A 20,766-nucleotide genomic window follows, 5' to 3' on the forward strand; every position below is an offset into this window, starting at 1 on the left:
AGGCAGGTCACTGGAAAGGCCACAGGGCTCCCCACCGGGAGCTGAGCCCAGCGTGGACTGTCTTACTTCTGATTTGCAGGTACCACCCACAGCATACTCGCCAAGGCCTTTTGTTGCCCGAGGTCTGGCCAGAAGGCCTCACGCCCAGAGCCCTCCACTGGCTCATATATGCTTGCTTCAGAGGCAGGGTCATGGGGCCAGGAAGCCATTGCCTCAGCTTCAGCCTCAGCCTCTTCAGCTCCAGACTGGGCCTGCTCCTGCTCCTGCTCCTGCTCCTGCTCCTGCCAGGTACGATGCTCCGTCCACCAGCCCTGGCCCTTCTGGTGTTGCTGCTGTCCCTGTGCTCCCCAGATCTCTCCCCACAAGGCCTCTGTCTCTTTCTGCACCACCTGTGCAGGGCACAAGCTCTCTATCCTAGAGAGGGGGTGGGGCAGGACTGCCCTAGCACATGAACGGAGCCTGGCTGGGGTGGGAGCAATGAGTCCGGGACTTTTCTGAAAGACTGGAAAAGGCAGAGGGAACAAATCTTGAAGGGTCCAGAATGCCAGGTTGAGGGCCTTGGCTTGCAGGCAATGGGGAGCCATTGGGAGGTTTTAGGCAGGTACTGACCTGATCAGATTTTTGCATTTTTAAAAGCGCTATCTACCGGGAGAGTGGAGGAGGGGTTAGAGCCAGTGAGGCAGGGAGAGCAGTGAGGAGGCTGCTGCTGCTGTGGTCTGCATGAGAGGAGGCAGCCTGCACTGGACAGGAGGGATGGACTCGAGAGATGCTTAGTGGTGGAACTGCCAGGGCTTGGGATGGGGGAAGGCAGAGAGGAGGGAAGGCTATTCCCAGGTATCCAGCTGGGGTCACCGGGGTGCTGTTGGCTGAGATGGGGAACACACAATCAGGGGCAGGTTTCAGAGCATGGGCGGAGGAGACGATTCCTATTTTGGACCTACCAAGTTTAAGGTGCCTGGAGACATTTGGAGTGGATTGTTGTATATATGGGCGCGCAGGAGGAAAGTCTGGACTGAAGAAGAGAGCCGAGGACAAAATTCCGGGGAACAATATCTGAGTTGGGGTCTGAGAAAAAAGTGGTGTGTCACAAAAGTCTCGGGAAGGGGGAGTTTTCAGAAGGAGGGAATGGCTTTGCATAAACCAAGTGAAGTGCAGCTGGAGAAGCAGAAACAAGGTGGGTGAGAGTTTGGACTCTTATGGCCTATTTGAGCCCCGTTAGCATTTCTGGTAAGGCAGGCAGAACAATCCAGGTTCTTGGGAAGGGAAGAGTGGGGTAGAAACCTCCCGTGAGCCTAGCTCCAAGAACCTCTGGGGTGGGAAAGGGTCTGATGTACCCTATGACCTTCACCCCATTCATCCCTGGAGGCAGGTCAGGGAGGGGTGAGAACCACAAGGAGAGGGACAGACATCAGGAAGGCCATTCCGAAGGCTGTAGGAGACGGGAGACGAGGGCAGGGACCCAGCCTTGTGAGGGTGAAGGCATGCGCAGAGGGCCCTGGACTTGGCCCCTGAATCATCAGCCCTTCTTCCTGGCCTCCCAGGATGCTGGGGAGCCGAGGGCAGGCTGGCTCACAAGCTGTTCCGGGACCTCTTTGCCAACTACACAAACGCCCTGAGACCCGTGGCAGACACAGACCAGACTCTGAACGTGACCCTGGAGGTGACGCTGTCCCAAATCATCGATATGGTACGTTGTGGCAGTGGTGTAACTGTGGGGTATGCCTGAAACACTGTCAAAGAATGAGAGGGTGAGAGTCTGAGATTGTTCTCCAATTCTTTTCTGTAAACATAAATAACAACAATAATAAAGCAGCATCTACCTGCTGCTGTACCTACGATGTGCCCAGCCCTTAGCACGCTTGAGCTCACTGAATTCCTGGTAGGCAGACATTATGACCCCAGGTTACCTCTGAGAAAACTGAAGTCCAGAGAACAGAAGAACCCACCAAGGTCACATAGCAAGGTCAGGCCTGGGTGAGACAGGACTATATGGGCAAGTCAGGTAAGTGGGAGCTGACCAGAGCTCTGCAGGCGAGCATGCACACGCAGGGGAGGTTACCCACACTGGTGCCCACTCCCTGCCTCCCACTAGGACGAGCGGAACCAGGTGCTGACCCTATACCTGTGGATCCGACAGGAGTGGACAGATGCCTACCTGAGATGGGACCCTGATGCCTACGGAGGACTGGACGCCATCCGCATCCCCAGCAGTCTTGTGTGGCGGCCGGACATCGTACTCTATAACAAGTACTGCCCCCCTGGGCCCATCCCCCTTCTCCTGCTGCTTACAGTTGACCTTGGCACTTGGCTTGCACTGATGGGTCTTCACACCCACACCTGACCCAGTTGCTTTGCTGCCCTGGAAGCTTTTCCCCAGGATCCTTCCTGACCCCTCCGTGATACTGCTACTCTAGGCTGTCCCAGGTCAACCCAGGCCGAATGTCTCCTGGGAACCACTGTGTGGTCCAGGATTGGCTGTGTCCCTCATAAACGGGGGCCTGGGCATAAGTGCCTCATGAGGGCACACTGCACCCTTCAAAGCCCATTCCTAGCGATTCTGACTTAATTATCAGGGTTGAAGCCAGCCCTTCCTCCATTCCCTGCTCCCCTCAGTTCTTCCTCCCCCCTCCCCCGCAAAAAAAAAAAAAAAAAAAAAGCTCTGAGTCTCTCAGGGCTCCTCTCGGGGCCTGCCTAGGGCCTAAGTTCTCCAGAATGTTCTTCCATGCCACCTGCCTAAGAAGGCTCTTTGTCTCGGCCAATACAGGGCTCTGTATATTTCCCCAGGACCCCTTCACAATCTTTGCTGATGGTCTCTAAAGGAACTCACTGTGCCACTCAGGGCCACCTCCAAATTTTCAGCAGTCCTTTTGACCGCCCTGAGCCAGATCTGTGTCCTTTCTGGGCAACAGGCTCTACTTCCCCTGGACCCTTCTAGGCCTCCCTATGCCCCCCAACCTTCACCCTTGTGGACTTGGGGCCCCTCTAGTCGCCCCGCCAGGCCCCTGTGACCCCCAGAGCCCCTGTGGGAGCCAGCCCCGAGCTCCAACGCCGCGCTGCTCCTCGCTGCCACCTCAGAGAGCCTCCCCTCTTCCCGCCTGCCCGCAGGGCGGACGCGCAGCCGCCGTCCTCGGCCAGCACCAACGTGGTGCTGCGGCACGACGGCGCGGTGCGCTGGGACGCGCCGGCCATCACGCGCAGCTCGTGCCGCGTGGACGTGTCGGCCTTCCCGTTCGACGCGCAGCGCTGCGGCCTGACGTTCGGCTCGTGGACGCACGGCGGGCACCAGCTGGACGTGCGGCCGCGCGGCGCCGCCGCGGGCCTGGCCGACTTCGTGGACAACGTGGAGTGGCGCGTGCTGGGCATGCCGGCGCGTCGGCGCGTGCTCACCTACGGCTGCTGCTCCGAGCCCTACCCCGACGTGACCTTCACGCTGCTGCTGCGCCGCCGCGCCGCCGCCTACGTGTGCAACCTGCTGCTGCCCTGCGTGCTCATCTCGCTGCTCGCGCCGCTCGCCTTCCACCTGCCCGCCGACTCCGGCGAGAAGGTGTCGCTCGGCGTCACGGTGCTGCTGGCGCTCACCGTCTTCCAGCTGCTGCTGGCCGAGAGCATGCCGCCGGCAGAGAGCGTGCCGCTCATCGGTGAGCGCCCCGCCGCGCCGCCAGGGGGCGCCTGCCCCGGGGAGCCCCGCCCCCGGGGAGCCCCGCCCCCGGGGAGCCCCGCCCCCGGGGAGCCCCGCCCCCGGGGAGCCCCGCCCCCGCCCCCGGGGAGCCCCGCCCCCGACCCCGGGGAGCCCCGCCCCCGACCCCGGGGAGCCCCGCCCCCGACCCCGGGGAGCCCCGCCCCCGACCCCGGGGAGCCCCGCCCCCGACCCCGGGGAGCCCCGCCCCCGACCCCGGGGAGCCCCGCCCCCGACCCCGGGGAGCCCCGCCCCCGACCCCGGGGAGCCCCGCCCCCGACCCCGGGGAGCCCCGCTGGCGCGCGTGCGTCTCCGCCAAGTAGAGCTCGGGTGAGAAGCGGATTGGGGTGTCAGGGCTGGGTCAAGGCTGCCAGAGACCGCTTCGGCCCACAGAGACGCCCCAGTTTGGGGGGTGGGTGCGTCTGGGGAGCGTGCCCTTGTTTTGAGACTGAGGGGAAAGGAGCTAGGCCCCTGGAGAGAACACGCCTCACAGGCAGGTTTGGGGACGAGACATGTTTTCCAATGTCCCCACTGTATGATAATAATAGGTACAACATATGGTATGCTCACTGTGTGCCAGGCACAGCTCTTGGCGTGTAACTCAAGTACCAAACCTATGAGGTAGGTTCTATTGTAATCTTTGTTGTAGAGAAGGATCAGTAACTCGCCCAAGGTCATGGCTGTATCTTTTGAGATAGTGGCTTTCATGGGTCTGTGTGAGGGCAGCCTCCGGCAGTGGGGGGACGGCCAGGGAGCAGGAGGCTTCTGAGGACTGACTTACAGGAATGAGGGGCAGGGAGACCTGTCTTGTTTCAATCCACTGGGCCTTCAGGGTCCTGAGAGCTTCATGTGTAGGTTTGTTCCTCCTCGTGCCTTGGTGACTGGGAAGCTCAAGCCCCAGCATTCGTGTTTGGCGTTTCAGCTCACTCTCTTTCCTGCAGGGAAGTACTATATGGCCACCATGACCATGGTCACATTCTCTACGGCGCTCACCATCCTTATCATGAACCTTCATTACTGTGGTCCCAGTGCCCGCCCAGTGCCAGCCTGGGCTCGTGCCCTCCTGCTGGGGCACCTAGCTCGGAGCCTGTGTGTGCGGGAAAGAGGGGAGCCCTGTGGGCAGTCCCGGCCACCGGAGTCACTCCTCAGCCCCCAGCCTCCCGAGGGAAGGGCTGACCCACCATCAGGCCCTTGCCACGAGCCACGGTGTCTGTGCCACCAGGAAGCCCTACTGCACCACGTAGCCACCATCGCCAGCACCTTCCGCAGCCACCGGGCTGCCCAGCGCCGCCACGAGGACTGGAAACGCCTGGCCCGTGTGATGGACCGCTTCTTCCTGTGCATCTTCTTCTCCATGGCCCTGGTCATGAGCCTCTTGGTGCTGGTGCAGGCCCTGTGAGGGGTCGGGTGGGATCCAGGGACCTGCTGCCGCCCCGTACCTCCAGACAGGGATGGCAAAGCTCGTGGCAGTTGTTAGCCTTCAGGTGGCCAGCCAGACTCTACCCGCTTTTTGTCCAAGAGCCTGGGCCAGCCTGCCTTCAGGATCAGCACTACTGACTTCACAGACCATGAGGGAGCACGTGTTGACCCTCTAATCTCCAAGAGAAGTCTAGAGCTCTTCCACTCCCATAATTTTTAAAGAGGAGGAAAGTCTAAGAAGCATCAAAATCAAAGTACAGTCTTGGGAGATCAGAATTGAATTTCCATGTGGGGGGTTGGAGCATTTAGTGGGGAAAGTGTAGGCTCCTACATAAGAACAGAGCTGCTCTATTTGTTCTCTCCCATCCTTCCCAGGCATCTGCTGTTATAAGGTCTAGGTCTTGCCTCGACCTGCCTAGGGGCTCAGGGAATGTGTCTGGAGACTCTTGGTTTAATTTCTTGGTGGGAAGACCAAACAGGGATTTGGCACCAAAGCCCTAACTCATAATAAAGTAAATGTGTGGCGAGCACTTCTTCGATATCCGTTTTTTCCTGTTAGGGCCCATGGGGGTGGAAGCTGGGAATCCAGGAACCTCAGTACTCACAGATCAAAGCAGTAATTACACCTGTGCAGGCAAGAAAGTGACGGGGATTTAGCTGAGATCCTGGAGAGGGGCCCGAAGCGCTCCCTGCCAGCTCCCCTGCTCCGTGTCCTCTGGAGCTAGTCCACCCCGTTCCCACACACTGACGTTCTGAGAGCTTGAAAGGGTCCATGGTGGGGGCAGTGCAGGGACCAGGCATTCACACGGTATTTGCTCCTTTTTGATTTTCATGCATATTGGAGAAAAGCAGCGTTCACTGGGACACGGAAACTGATATGACCACAGGCAGGAAATTTATTGGGAAGCTCTCCCAACGGAGGGGGTCTGAAGAACAGACTTCAGTGCCCCCACCAGTATGGTGGGGGTCTGAAGAGAGACTTCAGCCCACTCCCAGAAGGTGCCAATGTGAATTTATACAGTACATCAGTAGGTGAGGAAATGTTAGTTCATGGGGAGGGGTTAGGGTCCGGAGTACAGCCTTAGGCCAATAGGGGGCTGCAAAAGTGAATTCTTGTGTATGGCTTGGGGGTGGTGGGCTAGGAGGTGGGGTTTTCTTGGAATGCAGGAGGGTTTGATGGCCCTGAAGGGATGAGGGTGCTTATCAGCTCCGTTCCCACGGTGAGACGGCTCATTACTGGGGGGGATATGCTGTCTTCCACATGCAGGCAGCTTGCTCAGTCCATCGGAATGGAGCCTCAGCCTTATGACCTGGTAATCATTGCAGATCTCTAACAACACATTTCCTGGAGCTCTGTGCCTACCCTGTGGAGGGCCCTGGGGATTTTGACAGATCGGACCCAGACCCTGCCCTCAATCTGACCTTGGAGACAAGCATGGACACATGGTATAGGGAAGCTCCCAGGGGCTTTTGGGAGCCCAGAGTAGAGCCCCTAACCCAGCAGGGTGGGAGAGGTCAGAGAAAGCTTCCAGGAGGAGCGAAGGGATGCTTTCCAGGAGGATATGTGAGGTCTTTGAATAACACTTCCCAACTAGTTGAAGCCTCTTCCACCTCCGAGAGAGCTGCTGCCCGTCTGGGACTCCCCGGCCTCTGTTCAGAGTTTCACTCCTAGAGCCTGGGGTGAGGTTCAGTTTCCAAATTCTCTCCTGTTTCTCCACCAGAAGGCCTGGCAGGTGTCAGAAAAAGTCCTGGAGTTCCCTGCAGATGGGATTACTAGGGATCTTGGCTACATTTAAAGCACACACGACCCACATCCTCATGTTGTGAAAAGGAAGCCAACAGGGTCGTTGGGGATCTGGTGGCTCAGAGCAGGCCTGGACTCTCTGCCAAGGCCTCCACCACAAGGAAGCAGAGCAGCAGCTGACGGAACCAGCATCCAGAGAGCAGGGCCTGACCCGTGGCTGCGGGGTGCACAGAGAAAGAGAGAGAGAGGAGAAGAAGAGACACAGATGAAGTGAGGTACATGAGGAAACAAGATGAAGAGGGGCAGGCAGCTAAGATGAAGAGCAAAATTCAAGGAGGAAGACAATGGAGGTGACGAGACCAGCGAGAGCCCCAGTTCTTCTTTCACAGGTCGTTAGGTCTAACACCCTGTCTTCTAGCCACACAAACGAGGCATTGCAGGATTGCTACAGAACATGGGCTAGAAATCCGGCTGGGATCTAGTGATGCAGAGCTTCGCTGCTCTGCCCGAACCCTGGTATGAGAGGGGCTGGGTGGACCTGGGGTAAAACTCCTGAACTTTACGGTGTCTGAAATTGTACCATCAAAACTCAAAGAAGAGACCTGAGCTGAGAACTGGCTCTGCCACCAACTCTCTCTGCTTCCTCGGGCTAGTCCCACTTTACTACACAATGAGGGTGGTACTGCCCAAGCCACCTCCTTCCACCGGAGTAGTGAAGGGAAGGGTGAAATGAGATGTCTGGGACGTGGGCACCTGCCTGGCGGGGTGGCTTGGCTTGGCTCTAGGGCGGGGCCGCGTGGGGTCGGGTTGGCTGCTGGTTCTCTGTGCCTTAGGGACATCCTGAGATAAGGGGACCAACCCCGGGAGAGCCTGCCCGTCCCTAAACTGACCCCCACCAATGCCTGCACCCCTTACCTGAATTATCCAGATGGCAGGGTCCAGACTTGCACTGCTTGTCTGCAGGGAAGAAACAGTAAAGAATCAAAGGCTCCAGCTCTCCAGAGGGGAAGAGGCCTCTGAGGCCTGGCGATGCAACCCCAACTTGGTTAAGGAGAAAGAAAACCTGGTGCTTTTCCTGATGGTGGGGCCTCACCACCAAGGCCTACCGGCCTGTGAGCATCAGGGTCAGAGGGGAGCTGCTGTGAAAGCCCGGGGCCCTGCACTTGGCCTGGCCGCCGCACCGCCTCCCCCTCTGCTGCGCCCGGTCCAGCACAGAGGGGCTGGTTCATGTCCCTGCATGTCATCCTCACCTTCCATCAATTCCTCCGCTCTCCTGATGCTGTCCAGGCTGAGAACTGAAACCACGCTGGACCTTTTCCCCTTAGACGTGCCTCCAACCTCCCGCCAACGCCCTGCCTCTGACTGTGAGCACTGAGCCCCCAGGCTCCTGGACGTCCCTCAGCTGGGGACAGCAGCCCACCAGCCCCTTCAAAGCTCAAGCCCCTGGGCTGGGCCGGACAGCTCCTCCTTTGGCCACGTCCTGGGGGGTGGTCAGGAGGAGCATGCGACGCCCACTTGGCCACAGCCTGAACTAGAACTTAGGGGCACAGCAGCTGGGGGCCACTGCCCCCCGCCCCCAACTACAGAATATAATTTTTATTCAATCGAATAAACGAGCGCCTCTCGGCAGCCGAACTGAGGCTGTTCCTCCTGTCTGATGGCGGCAGGCTGGGTGGCAGTGCGTGGCTATAATTTAACTCCTCCTTAGCTTGCAGCTGGAGGGAAAGCCTGGCCAGGTCTGCTGCTCCTCTCACAGGACCGAAGCCCCCTGCCCTGGTCAGGAGTCTCCTTCTGCCTCCCGAGAAAACAGCAGCCGGCTTTAGGCTAGATCCCTCCGGGGACAAGAGGCAACTCCCTCAAGGTCACGGCTCCCCTGGGTGGGAGGGTTGGAGGAGCAGGTGGACGTGAGCGGGCCCTCCTCGCCGCCCGTTTGTAACATTTAGGCATGTATCCCCTGAAAAGGGGGCGAGGCTGAGGCTTGCCCGCGGCCTCGCGGAAGGGGCAGCCCACCTCCCCGCGGAGCAGCCCCTCACCTTTGAGGTACTCGCAGTTGTAGGTGCTGTGCTTGCCCAGGGCCCGGAGGTAGATGCGGGCAGGGCCCTGGGCCGGTCTGCTGGCATTGACCACCTGGAAGGTCTCGAAGGGAGGGATCAGCACCTCCTCCTCCCCAGGGAAGAAGGAGTAGCCCTTGATAGGGGCCCCCAGGCAGGTCCAGATGCCGAAGAAGGTGTCCTCGCCAAACTGCTGGGCCGCGACGTTCTTCAGGGACGCGGAGGCAAAGCCCCCCAGCCTCACGGCGGCCCCGGGCCCCGCTGGCCGGAAGCGCAGGCCGTGCACCCCGCGGAACACCTGGTGGCACCGGGATGGGGGCTGGCCCCCGCCGAGCAGCTGCAGGGCCTCGGTCAGCAGGAAGTGCAGCGTCTTGAAGGGGAAGTGGCGCAGGTAGTGGGCCCGCGAGCGGCCCGCCTCGCGCACGGCCGCGTTGAACTCCTTGTGCAAGGGGCTGTTGGCCGTGTAGGCCAGGAGGGCCACCCCGTGCTCGTCGCGGAAGCCCGGGGGCCGGGGGGGCGGGCGGGCAGGGCCCAGGCCCCACTCCGGGCCCCAGGCCTGGCGCTCCTGCCACTGGCTGCTGGCCAGCGCCCAGCCGGCGGCGTACACCTTGTTGGCCTGGAACTCGGTGCGGTTGAGGTCGGGCAGGGCAGCCGTCATGGCCACGGCGCAGCCAGCGTACTGGTCGTCGAAGGAGGCCAGCGCCATGTCCAGGGGCGTTTCCTGAGAGAAGAGGTCTCGGCGTGCGATGGGATGGCTCTGGGTCTGAGGGGGAGGACGCGGCGAGGACTGAGGGGATGGTCCCCTGGGACAGAGTGGGACCCTTACCCAGCTCCCGCACGCCCACCCCGCACACCCGAGGGGGCTTGTGTCCGACTGTCTGCACGCTTCCTAAGACCGGGGTCTGGGGCTGTGCCCTTGGGCTGAGGCACCCCCTCAGGGAATCATCAGGCATTTTCTCCTCCCTCTGTTCCTCCTTCCAGAGCTCAGAAGAAGCCAACAGCTCTGCTCCCTGCTGGGGTGGGAACAGTGAAGGATGACCGTTCCTAACCATACCTGAAGTGCTTCCAGGAGGCCCACAGACACAAGCAGCAGAGGCACCATGGCAGGAGTCTGCATGCTGGAGGTGACCCTGCACAAGTTACTGTCTCTCTTTGGGTCTCTGTTTCCTCATCTGGAAAATGGGAATGTTAATCTGTAGAGTTTAATGAGCATTAGTTGACACAGTCCATGCCACACGAAATCCTAGGCATAGAGAGTTATAAGATAGTTATGGAGGCTCAGGAGAGAGGGGGGCCCTTCTTGCTGGAAGGAGCATGGGGGACTTCCTGGAAGAGGTGACAAATGACCGGGGTCTGGAGGGAGGAATTAGAGAACCAGACGTCAACAAATGGAGACATAGGGATATAGGGTGGGAAAGGAGTTTTAGGACAGCAGGAATGGGAAGAGTAAAGCCACTGGAGGTGGAACTCTTCGGATGTAAGGAGAGAAGGATGTGTCATCTACTGTGTCAGAACTTGGTGTGAGGGAACCACAAGTCTCCTGCACCCTGTTCCTACCTCCTACATCTATTCCTGTGGGTGTGATACCCTTTGATTGCATTAAATTCAGTTGAGGGGGCTTTGATTAGATTACTTCATAAAATCACATTAGGGCTTTGGATTGGACTACACCAGCGAGGCAGACTCACCTTGAGTCCCACCCCCTTGCTGGGTCTGATATAAACGGACTTACACAGACAGAGAGAAGAAAAGGGAGCCAGCGTATTTGATTCTGCAGTGTGGGAGAGAGGATTGCTTAAGCCCGAAGCCCCCAAGAGGTTGGGCTCATGGAGAAGTCCAAAAGGAGGCCAGCTCTGCTGTATGCCTGATAGCTGACAGTTGAGCCTGGGAAGAGTGAACAGCCAAGACTGATGTCGAAGACCCAGAAGGAGAAAAACCCTATGCCTAGTGACTCAAAGCTGAGCTCCAAGAGGCAGGAGATTCTGGAGGGGAAGGCAGAGACCTCTGCAGAGAATGGCAACCAACTTGCTTCATCATGTGGCAACAATGCCAGGATCAACGGTAGCTGACTTTGATGAGAAAGCACCTCTTGTGGTGCCTTGAGTTGGACTTTTCACAGCCTTGGAACTGTAAACTTTTACCCCAATAAAAGTACCCTTTATAAAAGCCAACACCTTTCTGGCACTTTGCTTTGGCAGACTTTTGGCAAACTAAAACACAGTGATAAGTCTTTTTCTCATCAATTCTTCAGTCCCAACCTGATCTCCCCAGAGATAACTAATGTTCCCATTTTCTTATATATCATTCTAGAAATAATCTATGCATATACAAGCAATTTCACAGGTATTTGTTTTCTTGCTTTTATACAAATGGTAATAGAGTTAAGGTTCTTATATTTGGAAATCTGGTGAAAGATGAAACCTGTCCTCAGAAAATGGACATGTGTACCCTCACACAAGTATTAAATAAATTTCAGGATGGTTATTCCTCTGTCCCTAATCTCATTCAGGCTAAGACTCCCTGCTCTACAATCCCTTCTGACTCTGGGGGCCCTAAGTTTTGGTAGTTCAGTTTCTCTAAAGCACTGGAATTCTGTGTATCTATAATTTTATGAATCTCCAAATCTAAGATTCTGTAATTGCCAATATACTATATAAGTTGAAGTGTAGTTTTTATCAAATGTAACATGTCCCAAATTAAATTCATCATCTTCTTTCCCTCAAAACCTGCTTATTCATTTATTCAACAAAAATTTCTTGAGCAGCTGTAATGTGGCAGGTACTGAGGATAAAATTATGCAAACACATCCCTGCTTCTTGAAGCTTTTCTGAAGTGGAGATGAAATGTGTAATTTCAAGTAGCAAAATAGCCTATTTAAAATTTGTGTTCTTTCATCACTTGTAACAAATGTGTCACAACAATGTAAGGTTGTGTGTCACAACAATGTAGTGATGGGGAGATATATGGACCTCCTGTATGGTATCATGACTGTTCTTTAAAATTTTGAATTATTTTTTTAAATTGAGTCCTCTGCATACCACTTATACCAAGGCAGTGAGGATAGGTGAGGGAAGAAATAGGACTCACATGTTGTATTAGTCAGCCAAAGGGGCGCTGATACAAAATATCAGAAATCTCTTGGCTTTTATAAAGGGTATTTATTTGAGATAAAAGCTTGCAGTTATCAGGGCATAAAGAATTCAACTCATTGTACCATAAGAGGTACTTTCTCATCCAAAGTCATTGGCTACGTGGTGGAGCAAGATGGCGGGCGATGTCTGTGAGGAGTCAGCCATCCTTCTTCCCCTTTTTTTTTTTTTAAGATTTATTTATTCCCGCCCCCCATTGTTTGCAGTCACTGTCTGCTCTCTGTGTCCACTTGCTGTGTTCTCTCTGTGTCTGCTTGTCTTCTCTTTAGGAGGCACTGGGAACTGAACCCAGGACCTCCCATGTGGAAGAGAGGTGCTCAGTCACCTGAGCCACCTCAGCTCCCCTTCTTCCTCTTAAGGCTCCGTGGTCCCAACTACTTCTGGTCTCAGCTGTAGACTCTCAAGCTCTCTTTCTTCCCTGGGTCTCTGCCATGTCTATGGAGCCATCTCTATTCCCCTGGATTCTCCTTCTCTGTGCATTTACTTCTGGGGGCTCCAACAACAAAACTCCAGTCTCTCTCATCTGCCCTGTCATTTTCTCTGTGAGACCCTCTCCACCAAAGGGGTGGGGACTAAACGTCCTACTGACATGGCCGAATTAAAACCCCGTTCTTAATTTAATTGAGTAAAAGTGGAACCTCTGAAGATAATTCAGTCTAATACATCCAGAGGAACAGATCCAGAGGAAAATAATCCAATATCTATTTTTAGAATTCATAAACGATATTAAACTGTTACACATGTGTAGTTTGTTTGAGTGTAAATATGAACTAAAGTTCATGTGGCTCTGTATCTGCATTATTACATTTGGTATACAATAAACAGAAAAAAGAAAAGATCACAAATGTTTGAAGTAAAAATATTATGAAAATTAATTATAAATAATTTCTAAGTCTTATATGTAAATATTCAAATATCTTAGCAGTATGAAGATGATTTTTGATATGTAATAAATATTTTGGATTAAAAATAATAAATTTATACCAGGGGTGGAGGTTAAATGAAGATCCAACCAGTGAAACTACAGAATATATAGAATTGAAAATGGTATCATGGTGGGGTATAAGGTATGAAGTACTCTTCCCATTCTAGGATGGAATGTTAATAGAATATCTGGCAGCAAAAAACTACTTGAGCTCTTGCCTGGGGTCTCTTGGAATCTACCAAAGAAAAAACTTTGGAGAGCTTGGCAGCTGCTACCATAGAAAATCTTAAAGGACAATGAGCTTGGATAACTACTTCTCATAGCATTAGAGTTTGCAGGGGCAGCTAATCAGGCACATATGCTGGAACTGCCAGGGCTCTGATTTGCATCAGGAAAGGAATGAACTCAAGGCCCAGGATGCATGGAAAGAAGTAGGAACGGAAATACAGGGCCTCTGTGGAAGCGCGTTGCTAGAAACTCTGCAATCCATCAGTGCTTTGAGATTATTGAATGTTATTTTAGTTTGCTAGGGCTGCCAAAGCAAAACACCAGAAATGGCTTGACTTTTATAAAGGGAATTTATTAGGGTAAAAGCTTTCAGTTATGAGACTGTGAAAATGTCCAGATCAAGGCATCGTCAGAGCTACTGTCTCACCAAGTTTGCTGTAGGCGATCCTGGTCTCATGCCATGTGGCACGACAAAATGGGGCCTCTCCGTCTGGGCCCCTGCTTTCTCCTCCAGGTCACTTTCTCTCAGAGCTCACCCATGGCAGGTGCATGGCAGTGTTGTCTCCATCTCTTCAACTTTGAGCTGCTCCGTGGGCCTGGCCTTTCAGCCTCTAGCTCAGACTCTCGGGGCTTCTTTGCCTTTCTGTTAGCGCAGGCAATCCTTGAGTCCTTTCTCACATGGCAGGGTAAAAAAGGCAGCTCTCTTTTTTTGTGTATTTCTGTGTCCAGTTCTCAGTTTATGTAAGACTCCAGCAAGAAAACAGAGATCCAACCTCTGATCAAAGGCCTTAAAGTGATCTAATCAAGTGATCTAATCAAAAGATCCCTTAACCAAATCCAATGTAATCAAAGGGCCTGACACCTACAAGAATGGATTAATTCAAAGAGCATGATCTTTTCTGGGATTCACAAAACTTCAAACTGTCACAGATATCAAGTCCAGAAAGACTCCAACAAAGAGGTTTTGTTTTCTATAATGAAGGTATGAACTCATAAACTGTGATTTGGCTTTAACCACAGATCCTGCCTTTATTACACTGATTTTTTAAAAAATAAATTCTGGCAGGTTTTCTTTTTTAAAATATATTCATTTATTTATTTATCTCCCACCCCCACCTCATTGTCTGCGCTCTGTGTCCATTTGCTGTGTGTTCTTCTGTGTCTGCTTGTCTTCTCTTTAGGTGGCATCAGGAACTGATCCTGGGACCTTCTGGAGTGGGAGAGATGCTTTCAATCTCTTGTGCCACCTCAGCTCCCTGGTCTGCTGCTCCTCTTATTGTCTTTCCCCTGTGTCTCTTTTTGTTGCATCATCTTGCTGTGCCAGTTGTCTGCACGGGCCAGCACGTATGCATGGGCTAGCACTCTGTGGGGCCAGCTCTCCACTTGGGTCAGCTCACTATGCGGGCCAGCTTGCCTTCACCAGGAGGCCCCAGGAGTTGACCCCTTGACCTCCCATATTGGAGCCCAATCACTTGAGCCACATCCGCTTCCCACTACATTGATTTTACTATTATTTCTGCCCTTCCTGGGATCTGGCTGTCCTTTCTGGGTTCCTACATACGTGCCTACTTAGATAAATTCCCTAGTACTCAAGTTAACATAATTGAATTTTTCTTCTGATCAGTTCCGCTTAACTAAATCATATTTGTTTTATGGTTTCTTAGACTTTACACCCAAAGCACAAGAAACAAAGGAAAAAAAATAGATAAATGAGACCTCATCAAAATTAAAACCATTTGTGCATCAGAGGACTTTATCATGAAAGTAAAAAGACAACCTACAGAAAAGGAGAAAATATTCGGAAACCACATATCTGATAAGAATTTAATACCAATAGTTATACAGAAATCCTATAACTTAACAATAAAAAGACAAACAACCTAATCAAAAAATGGGTAAAGACTTGAATAGACACTTCTCCAAGGAAGATATACAATTGGCTAAAAAGCAGATGAGAATATGTTCAACCTCATTAGCCATTAGGAATGCAAATCAAAAGTACAATTGAGGGAAGCGGATTTGGCTCAACAGATAGAGTGTCCACCTACCATATGGGAGGCCCAGGGTTCAAACCCCGGGCCTCCTGACCCGTGTGGAGCTGGCCCATGCACAGTGCTGATGCGTGCAAGGAGTGCCATGCCATGCAGGGGTGTCCCCTGCATAGGGGAGCCCCATGGGCAAGGAGTGTGCCCTGCAAGGAGAGCTGCCCTGCGTGAAAAAAGCGCAGCCTGCCCAGGAGTGGTGCTGCACACACAGAGAACTCACACAGCAAGATGACGCAACAAAAAGAGACACAGATTCCTGGAGCTGCTGACAAGAATGCAAGTGGACACGGGAGAACACACAGCGAATGGACACAGAAAGCAGACAACAGGGGGTGGAGTTGGGGAGAAAGGGAGAGAAATTTAAAAATCTTTAAAAGAAAAAAAACTACAGTGAGATACCATTTCCATACCCACCAGAGTGATTACTATTAAGAAAATGAAAAATAACAAGAGTCAGAGGAAATAGCAACACTCATTGTTGGTAGGAATGTAAAATAATACAGCTGCCTTGGCAGTTTGTCAATTCCTCAGAAAGGTAAATATAGAATTCCCATATGACCTGGCAATCCCTCTTTTAAGTATATACCCTAAAGAATTGAAAGCAGGGACTCAAACAGATATTGGCACACCAATGTTCATAGTGGCATTATTCACAATTGTCAAATGATGGAAGCAACCTAGTATCTATCAACAGATGAATGGGTAAACAGAGGTGGTATATACATAAAGGGGAATATTATTCAGTTGTGAAAAAGGAATGAAGTTTGGATGCATGTAAGACATGGATGAACCTTGAAGACACTATGTCAAATGAAGTGTCAGTCACAAAAGGACAAATATTTATGATCTCCCTGATATGAAATAATTAGAATAAGCAAATTCATTGAGTCAGAATCTATGTTATAGATTTTCAAGGGGATGTGGTGTGGGTAGGGAATGGGAAGTTGATTCTTAATTTGTACAGAGTTTCTGTTTGCAGTGAAGGAAAAGTTTTGTTAATGTATAGTGGTGATGGTAATAAAATATTGAATTACATTCAACATTGTGAATATAATAAACACCACTGAATTATATATCTGAATATGGTTAAAAGGGGGATTTTAGATGGTATATATATGTTGCTAGATTAAAAATTTTAAAAACCCATAGGACTGTATAACACAGTGAACCATAATGTAAACTATTACAACTATATTATTATTCTCTCATCAACTGTAATAAAGGTGCCACAGTAATGCAAAATATTAAAAATGAGGGTGCATATTTGGGAACTTTATTTTCTGCATGATCTTTCTGTAGACCTATAATTCCTCTAATAAAATTAAATCAATTTTAAAACACACACACACACATGCACACACACACATATATATATATATATTTTAAAAGACATTGGATGGCCACCAATTTGTTATTTATTCCCCCCCAGAATGGCTCCCTCATCTGTCTGCTCATTGTCTGCTCACTGTGTCTGCTCACTGTATCTGCTCATTGTGTCTGTTCATTGTCTCTGCTCATTGTGTCTGCTTATTGTGTCCACTCGTCTTCTTTAGGAACTCAATCTACGAGTCTTTAGGACCTCCCATGTGAGAGACAAGTGCCCAACAACTTGAGCCACATCTGCTCCCTGCTTGTTGTATCTACTCATCGTGTTTGCTCGTTCATCAGCTCCTTGCACCAGCTTGTTGCATCTGCTCTTCTTTAGGAGGCACCAGGAATGAAACCCAGGACCTTCCATGTGGAAGGTGGGCATCCAACTGGTTGAGCCACATCTGCTCCTATTGTTTTTATATGTAGGATTAGAGAGTCCCAGATTTTGAGAGTTCTCGATACTGAAACTAAATTCCAAGATTCTTTGAGACTGAGCTTCTGAAATAGATCCTGTCTTTCCCATGGAAAATCCAGTCACAGAATTTAGGTGGGACTTTTCTTACTCTATGTACCCCAATGAGTTGAACACATGACCCAGAACTGGTACTCTAATGCCCTGGCCATTGATTGGTTCAGTGTTGGACACATGACCCAAGCAGGGCCAATCAGAGTCTTTCCTGGAATTTGATATATGGATGCTGGGAAAGAGAGAGTGTACCAGACACTGTTGATTCCCCAACTCATGTGTCCTCAGCCCCCCTTTGAGTCTCCCTGCACGTGTGATGTTCTTATGTTCTTATGGATACTGACAGCTTCTCACCTCCAGTGCCCCACATCTTCCTGTGCCTGAGGCTCTCTCCAGCACCCTGGGAGCTTTCTCAGTTTAAGTACAGGGCAGACCAAAATTGCAGAAGATTTAATATCCCTAGCAACAACTCTCAACCAGTGCGGGATGGAAGTCAGATTCCCTGGCCCTCAGAGAGTCCCCAGTGGGACTGAGCCCCAGTTGACCCCAGTGGCTATCTGCTCATTAATACACATTTTATTGGCTTTTATCTCTTCTTTGTTCACTTTTCTACTCCTTCACTTGTACTTCCTGGGCACCTCACAAAACAAGCTTACTCTACCCAAGTCCTTTTCTCTGGGTCTGCTTTAGGGGAAACCAAAATTATGATAAAGAATCATTCTTCCTTTGGATCACAAACCATAAAAATGTGGATCAGAATGAACACACAAAGAGCAGTCCTGAGGCCAGCAGGAGCCTGGGTGAGCTAGAAACAGCTGCCCAGACAAGTCCGGTTTAGACTAGCCAATCCACAGTCAACCTGAAGACTCAAAAGCAAGACAATAAATGCTTGTTGTATGCCACTGAGATGTTGTGGCATATAGCAAAATGGTTATGTAGCAAAAGCTCACTGGGCTACCTATATCCTTTGCTGCCTCTTTACTGCTCTGTTTCTGTCCCCATCTCTGTCCTGCAGAGAGACAAGGCAGTGAAAGAGAGAAACTTGGGGTAAGGAGAGAGAACTATGAAGTCATACTGAGGAAATTGGATGGTATGGCGTGAATTAAAGTGATGGCAGTGAGATTGGACCAGAGTTACTAAGGTTGAATCGACTAAATTTGGTGTCTGATGGAATGTTGGAAATGAGAGAGAGGGACAAATCAAAGATGACATCCAAGTTTCCATTCTCCAAACCAGAAACACAGAGGAGGAGTAGAGGAGATTTTAAAAGTTCATCTTGCTCATTATTTCAGCATGGTGCCTGCACATAGTAGGTGCTCAACAAAAATATATAGTGAGTGAATGAGCAGATTTGGAGGGGAAATGGTGGGTTCAGTTTGGAACATGTGGACTCTTCAGGGACAGCTATCCAGGAAATAACAGAGAGAAATGTAAGAAGGGAGAATTGGGGTATTCGGTATATTGAAGTCAGGAAGGGGATGAAATCCCCAGTGAAAGAGGAAAGCGTGGACTCAGAGGCCAAAAGAGCTGCTTTCACAGCACCAGAGGAGTGAGACTCCTCCTTGGGTTCCTGGGGGCTCTTCACTTCTGGCTCTTGGGTTCCTTGAGACCCCCTGGTATCCTTTTGTTTTCTTGTTTGTTTTGTTTTGTTTTGTTTTTCAGGAGGTACCAGAGAACGAACCCCAGGACGTCATATGTGGGAAGTAGGTGTTCATCCACTTGAGCGACATCCACTCCTTACCCTGGTATCTTTGTGATAAATTCCTCTTTAGTTTAATCTAGCCCAAGGTAGTTTCTGTTAACTTGCCATTAGAAGAGTCTCATGTGATTTACCATCCTGTTACTCACCCAGTCCTGCAAGCTAGTCACCTGCGTGTCCAGTTATTCAGTCATTCATGAAACATTTATGTAACCGATGCACGGCACAACGTGGGAAAGTCCTTCAGTCTCCCTCCCTCTCCTCGTGCCCACATCCCCTTCCCTGGCTAGTTTGCCCCCGCCTCCTCACTGAGCTCCCTGGCCCACTGTCACCTGTGCTAATCCACTGTCCACGGACAGAAGGAAAAAGTTTCTAAAAGACAGCTCCGGTCATGTTATTTACCTGCTTAAAAATCCTCTGTGCCAAAAACTGACAGGAAAACCTACCTCAAAATACAGAGATGAAAATTATGAATGAAGAGGTGAGGATACGTCCAAAAAAAAAAAGTGAGAAAACTAAAACAACAACAACAATAATCACTTCGTGTTCTCAGGACAGAGTCCAGCCTCCTTAGCCTGGCGTTTCAGGGGCTCTGTGACTGCTTCAGCCTAGGCCTCCACATCCCGCTTGGCTTCTCAGTACAGAACCAAGTTCCAGGTGAGGCTTCACGTGGCTCTGCACACACTTCCTGCTCTGCTTGGGATGTTCCTCCTCTGGCTACCCACTCTTCAAGGCTTAGCTCAGGAGCACCTCCCCCAGGAAGCCCTCTGAGGCCTCTGGGCTCCCAGATCACCCTGTGCTGTTCTCTAGCACTCTCCTAATCGCATTGGGCTGCCCTTAGGTGTGGCTGTCTCCCTTACTGGCCTGTGAGCAACTTGAGGGCAAGGATCAGGTGTGACCTAGTCAGTGCACCCAGAGCTCTGTCCAAGGCCAAAACACAGATGAGCCCCTCGGAAGGTTTGCTGAGGGTCTGAGAGGTTTTCAGTGTACAGCTGACAGTGTAGACCGCTACAGAGGAGATGGACTGCTGAGCTTGGTGGCCTGTGTCAGGGACAGATAGGGTGGGGCCACACTGATAGCTGGGGGAGGGCATGGGAGGCGAGGAAGTGGAGACACTGGGCGCTTATTCTTTCCATATACAAGGGAACTGTCCTGCCTTCCTCACATCCTGCTCAGGGCGCTGCTTTTGTCAGTTTCCCTCATCTAGGCCCTCGCCCAACATTCGCTTCTGGGAAATCTCCTTGCAGTGACGCCCAAATCTTTCCCCAGGGATCCCTACAATTCCCAATGCCCCCAGACCTAAGTATCTCAACCTCTTCCATCAAAGTTTCCCTGAAACTTTCCCTCATTACCTAAAACTCTACTGTGAAACCCCAAACTTCCCCTCAAAAAACCCTTCCCATGCCTGGCCCCCAAAGAGGGGGTAGTGTGCCCCTTACCTGGGTCTTCTCCAGGGTGGGGCAGTGGGGGCTGGTCTTCTGTGCTGGTCACCAGGGGAGGGTAAGGGAAGGTTTCTCCTTTATACTGGCAATCCTCCTCCCCTTGTGCCTCCCCTGCCCCCCCACAGCTGCTAGGAAATGTGACACTGCCCCCATCTATTTCTGGATGTCTCCTCAAGGCTAAGGAACACCAGCCTGTGCCCAGTTTGGCCTGGGCCAGCACTCACGGAAAAAAAAGTGATTCCCCGAAGCCAGAGAGAAGGTGGGCTTAGACCTCTAGAAAACAGGCGGAGACAGCTGAACCCAACAGCCTTCCCACTGGATTTGGTCCCCAGTTTGGATCAGCAAGAAGAAAGGAGGAGGCCGCAGCATCCCTGGCCTCAGAGAGCTTCTTGCATTTTGTTCTTTTCATGGGAGCATCAGGACTCACCAAATGTGCCAGGAGAGACGCCTGAGTCAAGGAGGCCTGGTCCTGATTTGCCAAATGACAGAAAAGGACTTTTTGCCCCTCTCTGGGTCTCTGTCCAATCAGTAGATTTGACCCCACCTCTTGG

The 20,766-nt window shown here is 51.7% G+C and overlaps 2 protein-coding genes across 4 annotated transcripts; one reads left to right on the forward strand and one right to left on the reverse strand.

The window, feature by feature from the left end:
* The first annotated feature begins 1,547 nt into the window (after positions 1 to 1,547).
* On the forward strand, positions 1,548 to 5,622 carry CHRNA10 (cholinergic receptor nicotinic alpha 10 subunit). The gene is made up of 4 exons (XM_058306352.2): positions 1,548 to 1,687; positions 2,093 to 2,247; positions 3,106 to 3,638; positions 4,618 to 5,622. Exons 1-4 carry the CDS (start codon positions 1,685 to 1,687, stop codon positions 5,073 to 5,075), a joined length of 1,149 nt encoding a protein of 382 aa, XP_058162335.2. The 5' UTR covers positions 1,548 to 1,684; the 3' UTR covers positions 5,076 to 5,622.
* Positions 5,623 to 5,975: 353 nt separating this feature from the next.
* ART1 (ADP-ribosyltransferase 1) lies at positions 5,976 to 20,312 on the reverse strand. 3 transcript variants are annotated; one of them, XM_004476729.3, is made up of 5 exons: positions 20,213 to 20,312; positions 9,945 to 10,062; positions 8,873 to 9,653; positions 7,755 to 7,796; positions 5,976 to 7,056 (listed from the first exon to the last, which is right to left on the reverse strand). In XM_004476729.3, the coding sequence occupies exons 2-5, from the start codon at positions 10,005 to 10,007 to the stop codon at positions 6,959 to 6,961; spliced, it is 984 nt and encodes a 327-aa protein (XP_004476786.1). In that variant the 5' UTR covers positions 10,008 to 10,062; positions 20,213 to 20,312; the 3' UTR covers positions 5,976 to 6,958. The 3 variants fall into 3 exon arrangements, with proteins under 3 accessions (XP_004476786.1, XP_012374323.1, XP_004476787.1); XM_012518869.2 differs by having other exon boundaries at positions 9,945 to 10,083; XM_004476730.3 differs by lacking the exon at positions 9,945 to 10,062.
* Positions 20,313 to 20,766: the final 454 nt, after the last annotated feature.

This window comes from Dasypus novemcinctus, chromosome 10 (genome assembly GCF_030445035.2).
Source record: "Dasypus novemcinctus isolate mDasNov1 chromosome 10, mDasNov1.1.hap2, whole genome shotgun sequence".
Classification (NCBI taxonomy): domain Eukaryota; kingdom Metazoa; phylum Chordata; class Mammalia; order Cingulata; family Dasypodidae; genus Dasypus; species Dasypus novemcinctus.

What these genes read in the sequence shown, in the direction of transcription:
- CHRNA10 (XM_058306352.2), top strand. An exon ending in GACATCGTACTCTATAACAA is followed by an intron (nt 2,248 to 3,105) that starts GTACTGCCCCCC and finishes GCCTGCCCGCAG; the next exon opens with GGCGGACGCGCAGCCGCCGT. An exon ending in AGAGAGCGTGCCGCTCATCG is followed by an intron (nt 3,639 to 4,617) that starts GTGAGCGCCCCG and finishes TCTTTCCTGCAG; the next exon opens with GGAAGTACTATATGGCCACC.
- ART1 (XM_004476729.3), bottom strand. Translation starts at nt 10,007, where the DNA reads ATGCAGACTCCTGCCATGGTGCCTCTGCTGCTTGTGTCTGTGGGCCTC. An exon ending in GCCTCCTGGAAGCACTTCAG is followed by an intron (nt 9,654 to 9,944) that starts GTATGGTTAGGA and finishes CCTCCCCCTCAG; the next exon opens with ACCCAGAGCCATCCCATCGC. An exon ending in CTGCCATCTGGATAATTCAG is followed by an intron (nt 7,057 to 7,754) that starts GTAAGGGGTGCA and finishes TGCACCCCGCAG; the next exon opens with CCACGGGTCAGGCCCTGCTC.